We start from the raw sequence: 6,000 nt of genomic DNA on the forward strand, positions 1-6,000 counted from the left end.
CATTACAACCTTATCAGTAGTGTATATTATTGTATATTGAATGCACTTAAATAGTACCTTACTTTTGTTTCTGTATTGTCTCAAAAATAGTAAGTTTAATGAAACATTTGCTTATAAATTGTGCATTCTCTCATGTTTTAAAAAGCCAGTTTTAAAACCTAGGTAAGTTTTTTGTTTTGTTTTTTTTAACATCAAGAACTCTTGCTTTCTCTCCATTGCCCAGTAGTTCTGTGTATTAAATAAAGCTCATATTGATAATCTTTCTGAGCAAAATATTCAATTGTGCTCTTTTATTAACTAATTAATGAGGACCTGTGTATAAGGCTCTGTAGGGAATACTGAGATAAAATAAAAGGAAATTAGAAAATAAAGTTGGAAAAATTAGACAAATATATCTGTACCAGCATTCCCAAGGTCAGAAGCAGGGTTGCCCTTCAAGTAGTTCAATCTGCTCAGATTTTAATGACTTTCTCTACCTAGTCACTGACCTGCTCAGCCAACCTGACTTTTCAACTAGCAAACTCAGGACCTCCACCCACACTGCTTCCAATATGTTTTTCTAGGTTTTATCCTGGGAAAGCTTCTTAATGAAGAATGAAACCCCCCCCACTATACCCTCGCCCCAAAATGCTTCCACATCATTCCCAGTCTGATCTTGTTCCAGATCAAGTAAATGCACGAAACCCCATAATGTATGACATGGTTTCCCAAACCACAGCCCTGTCATAGGGCTGAATACCAGTTCCAGGGATCCAGTTTTCCCCTTCCTTTCATGCAACTTCTCCTATCCCTGAGATGGATACCTTCCACGCTCTGCAAAAACAAAAAAAAGAAAAAAAAAGGAAGGACGTTCCAAGAATACAAGCCACCATAAGTTCATCTTGAAGTTGAGTCACCGTTACCTCCAATAGCGCCTTCTCTTTGACCTAAGGATGTTAAGGTTTGTTTGAATCGGATTATTGCTACATACCAGTACATGGGAATATAGAGAAATAGCTCATCATGTTTTCTTCTTTTTCCTCTTGCAGCCTCAACCGAGGGTTCTCCATAAACGCGGTTAGCCTTCCAAGCTGCTGTCCTGCCAGTCGATATGAACATGGCCTGTTCCTCACAGAAAGACTAACTCATGGCACTGCCAGAAGATATCCTTGGAGCATTGACAGATTAACCAGATTAACTGAAAAACCACCCATTCAGTCAAGATTATGGGCTTTGGGAAATCTTAGTTTGCTGTGGATTTTTAAATGAGGTACATAATATACAGTGCCAACTTGCTTCAAGTGGTCATTGGCAGACCATTAGCTGGAAAACTGCTTCCGGTTTTCATCACTGTGCATAACTCAAGCTCCCTTTGGGGAGCTGACTGTGCCCTTCACTAGAAGTCCCGTTTTAGCATGGCAACTACTGGATTATTTTATTATGTGTGCGGACGGCATGATGCGTTAGAAAAAAAATTACGGCAGTTCTGCAATCTCAGTGGAAGTGTTCACAATATTATGCCCTGGTAGGAATGTAAACATGTCTTGATTGTGTTAGTTATGACATCTAAAGGTATTCTGTCCAGCTCTTAAGCACTTTACATGAGAACCCCCTATACCGAAACGAATCAGCACGTTCAGTACATGTGAGAAAACAAGTCTTTTTTTCTTTCTTATAAATCTTGTCCTATTTCTGGCTCAGACTGTCCAAGACGAGGCTCCACTCCTAGCATATACTCCGTCGTTTGTGGTAGATTGGTAAATATGGCCACAGTACTGTTAGACTTAACCTCTTGACACTTTACTGAACAACTGGATTTCTTACAGCACCAAAGGGAGGTAAAGGTGGGCCTGGGGAATGGTGATCATTTAGCTCTAGTTTCCTCTTACCTGGGCACAACTTACCACGAGCACATACACACACTCAAACACAGGAGGCTTCTATTTGGCCAATGTATGTAATCTCTCATTCTATAGAAGAGTTCTTTCCAAAGAACCAAAATGGGGGTGTGGCCATATTTTAATCTTAGCCTAGGTGCATTGATGGTAAAGACAGCAGAATGCAGTTTCCCAGGGTGTGGTCTGCCTTTAACACTTTGGAAACCTCTCTAGGTCAAGTTCTGATCACAATTCTTTGAAGAGAAAAAACAGCAAGTGACCCCCTGCATGTCTAGAGAAACAAGAGGTTCCAACCCCACACTAGGTTTCTTCCTCAGAAGAGAACCTCCTAGTCCTTTTTAATCCTTTCTGGGATTATACCCATGACTAATTTTTTTGTACTATGTTTTACAGCAAAGCACAGTCCTGGGAAACCAGTCAACCCAGTTATTACTTGTCTTTAGAGAAATGTCCATATTGATTGACCCTACATCATGCTTCAGCATTTTTTTTGTCCTGAAAATGTAAAGTTGACTGAATCAAAAACTCAGCCAAGTATGTTCTGTGTGCCCACAGTCCCAGCCTGAGACCAGCAGACATCGGAGACTTTTCTTTCAATACATGTAACAACCCTGGGAGCCTGCCAGGCACAAGCAAGCTTGGCAGTTCAGAGGGTCACCAGACAAACACTCATTGTCTGTTCTCCCCACACCTTGCCTCCCCTGGGGGTATCAGGAAATGCACAGCCCATTAGAAAACTACCCCGCCTGAGATTTGGAAACTTGACAGGGAAGGAAAGAGATCCAAATGTGGTTCGGGTGAGTCACCCAGCAGGATGACTCACCACAAGCCTGCGGGCTGTAGTGCCAAAGAAGGGGGCTTGCAAGAGGGAACTCAGAGAAGCTCCAGGCGCCACCAAATCTGGCCCTCTGCTGGGTCGGCATAGGCACCATCAGGCCCCAAGCAGACCGTAATTCTTTACAAATCCAGAATTAGGAAGTCAAACCCTGGCTGCCAACACCCCTGGGCACCTCAGTCTCCACTGCCCATCTCCTGAGGTTCAATTCCAATTCCAGAGGCTCCCTCCAATCTTTTGTTTCTTCCCTTCTTTATTCAGCAAGTGTTTATTGAGCATCTGCTATGTGCCAAGCATTAAGCTGGGGCAACAACAGTGTACAAGGTAGACTCTCCTTGCCCTTATGATATCTCCTCCTCCCAAACACTACCCCACCCCACCTTTTCCACAATGCAAACTGAATTCAGACAGCATTCATCCCCTGCCAGAGCAACGTGGGGAAATGGACATGCACAGTTCCCTTGCCCGAGGAAGTGGACAGCGTCAGGCCATGTATTTGCGCCCGTCATGTACAGCCAACCCTCCCAGCACCCAGATTTAGCTGGTAGGAGCTCCCCAAAGCAACTTTCAGTTGCTTGATAGCCACCCTGGTCACCTATATTCCCATCTTTTATGCAGAAACAGCAATTCATCATCATGCTGGATTCTCTGAAGCCCCAATTCTATAACTAGTCCCAGGGACACAAAATCGGGCCTGATGAATTCGAAAGAACTACTACCAGGTGCTGAGATATTATCTGGGAATGAGTTGGTTTAGCCAGGGACATTCTGAGAACAACTGTTAACACCCTTGGAAAACTGGACATGCTTTGTGGTGCAGATAGATGCTCATTAAATGGTGGTGGTTCATCCTTACTGACTTTGGCTTTTGCAAAATATGTTACAAACCATTAAATAAGTAGAGTTTCCTAGCTTTTTTTTTTGAGTCAAAAGTGTGCTGGGCAATTATTTAAAGATGATGGGTAAAGATGGAGCTAGGAAAGGGCAAAGATGGAGACAATGAAAGAGCCCCACTGAAGATGGCTTCTCTAAAAATGCCTTAATTCCTGGCACGTACCACATATTTGCATATGAACTACTGTTTTCCAAACTGTCGACCTCTGTTTGAAATCATCTGGAGGCATAGTTTTGGAAACGTGGTGGCATAAAATCTGAGCAGTCATGAGCTAAACCAACAAAATGGAGAAACAGTTTCCTTCACAGCCTTGGGATTCTTTGTTCTGTGTTGATCCACAGTGACCCATGGTTATTTCCTGCTGTGCGGAACCTTCTTGCCAAGATGTGTGTAGGACATTTTACTCCCAGAACCTCAGAGATGGCTGTGGTGAGTTTTGTTTAGTAGGAAGCAGGAGATGGGGAGGTAAGGGATAAATGCTTTGATGTCTAAGGGCTGTAAACAGTTGATGCATTTATTTTTCCTTTTACTTGAACCTGTGCTGAATCTTTTTATTAAAAGGCTGGGCCCCTCACTTGCACAGGAAAGGCAGTCTTGGGAAGGAACAGAAACGAATAATTATTAGACTCGCTGGGTTGCCAAGGGGATAAGTTTGTTCCAGCTCCAGAAGTGAATTTAAATACTCAGAGCATCGGTGGTTCTGCTAGGGTAAAAATCAAATCACTTGAGTAGTTTTAAGACATACCTAGGGGGACAGAGACCCTATCAGCTTTCTTGTGGGTAATGGCGTCTTCAATTCCCTGCTCAGGCTCTGTGAGGTGTGTAACCGCAGCGTCGATTCCACCTCCCGATTACTGGGAAGTAACCCGGGTCCCCTCCAGGGTCACTTCTCAGTTGCCCAAAGGCTAATAGTCCTTCATTCTGAGGGAATTCTGCGTCATTTTTAAACTTCAAGGGGAAAAGGAATTATCAACCTGACGTGAGAATATAAACGGAGCATTAAAACCTCTAATGGATGTACCCCCTTGTTACTTGCAAATGCTTTCTCTGTCTGCAAATGTCACATAATTGATTTTGGATAGGAACAGTAAAAGTCTCCCGGAAGAAAAGTTTTCAAGACCCCCTTAGCACTTTCGTTTCCTCAAAACTTCCTCTTCCAGTGCATCAGCAGCTTCATTCTTTGTGATATTTTCCTCTATGTTCTTTAGAGTAATTTTGTTACTTGACAACTAGACCTAAAGCTGCCGTCGTCTCTTTTTAAAAACCTCACCTTTGAAAATGACATCAGTTCCTTTCTGCCTTAAAGGCTGTTTTTATTCAGCTCTCCCACAACCCCTTCCGCTTTACTTACTTTCTTGCGTTGTTTTGTATTCTTTTTTCCTTTAATCTCTCTCTTCTTTTCACATAGTTCCTTGGGTGGGTTTCAAGTATTCTATAAAGAACTCAAACAGCGAAACATAGTGTGATCACCTTTTTTCCCCAGGACTGACTGAGAATTCCTTCTTAAGTTTGATCTTGGGGAAAGCTTGGTGCCCAGACAACGCTGGGACAGGGATTGTCATCTCCAGGGGGTGGCCGGTCAGTGCCGCTAATCAAAACAAAGGGCATGAGATCGTGAGGGAGGACAGCCCAGGAGATGCAGCTGCTCAGGGCACAGCTGGGGACTCGGTTTCAAAGACAAGTGGGTCCTGCCCCTTGGTCTCCTTAGATGTACATCTAATCCTGTAGCCAGAGAGCGATCTTATGAATTCTGCTCTATCAGTGTGGATGATTCCTGGCTCCACAACACAGCTTCAAGGTCAGGGAGCTGCGTTTCCATTATTTTGCTCTGGTGACGTAACTCTAGTAAGGAGACAGGGAGCCTTCTTTTGAAGGCGAACCACCTGTGGGAAGCTTGAGGAAAACTTAGCCAAGTGCACAAGGAGGTTACACCAGCCCTCAATAAAAAGAACAAAATAGAGCCTTCCCTGGAGATTCTCATTTGGGAGGATGGCTAGGAGGATGGTATTCTGGTTTTCTTCTGCCTATCATCTTGGCCCTGCAGGGAAAATTCTGGGCAAGTGGGGCAAGCACTACGATCTAACATTTTTAGAGTGAAAATTGGCCCGTGACAAATATAGAGGAGAAACGCCATTGAGTATGGGGCTAGTTTTAGACCTCCTGTTCAGCAGCACTGACTGAGAAATTACTTCCACAGCACAGCAGAAAAGGGGTATAGAAGGCCTTGTAAATCTGAAGCTTCTGTTCCACGTAGGGCTGTCTTAAAACCTTGCAGAGCTCCAAGCATTCTTACTTCAGAACCTCCTTCCGCAATTATGCTCAAAGGCACCAACAACATACACCTCATAAAATTTCGAGGTAACCATGACTTGCATTGAATTGTAGGTGACTGG

The 6,000-nt window shown here is 43.6% G+C and overlaps 1 protein-coding gene across 1 annotated transcript in view; it reads left to right on the top strand.

The window, feature by feature from the left end:
- Positions 1-1,180, top strand: part of SAMD12 (sterile alpha motif domain containing 12) — a 410,789-nt gene extending 409,609 nt beyond the window's left edge. The window contains exon 5 of the mRNA XM_036830029.1: positions 1,029-1,180. Coding sequence (XP_036685924.1) covers positions 1,029-1,051 — 23 coding nt within the window. The 3' untranslated portion in view covers positions 1,052-1,180. The remainder of the gene's footprint in view (positions 1-1,028) is intronic.
- The last annotated feature ends 4,820 nt before the right edge of the window (positions 1,181-6,000 follow it).

The sequence above is a fragment of the Balaenoptera musculus genome, chromosome 17 (genome assembly GCF_009873245.2).
Source record: "Balaenoptera musculus isolate JJ_BM4_2016_0621 chromosome 17, mBalMus1.pri.v3, whole genome shotgun sequence".
NCBI classification, from domain to species: Eukaryota; Metazoa; Chordata; class Mammalia; order Artiodactyla; family Balaenopteridae; genus Balaenoptera; species Balaenoptera musculus.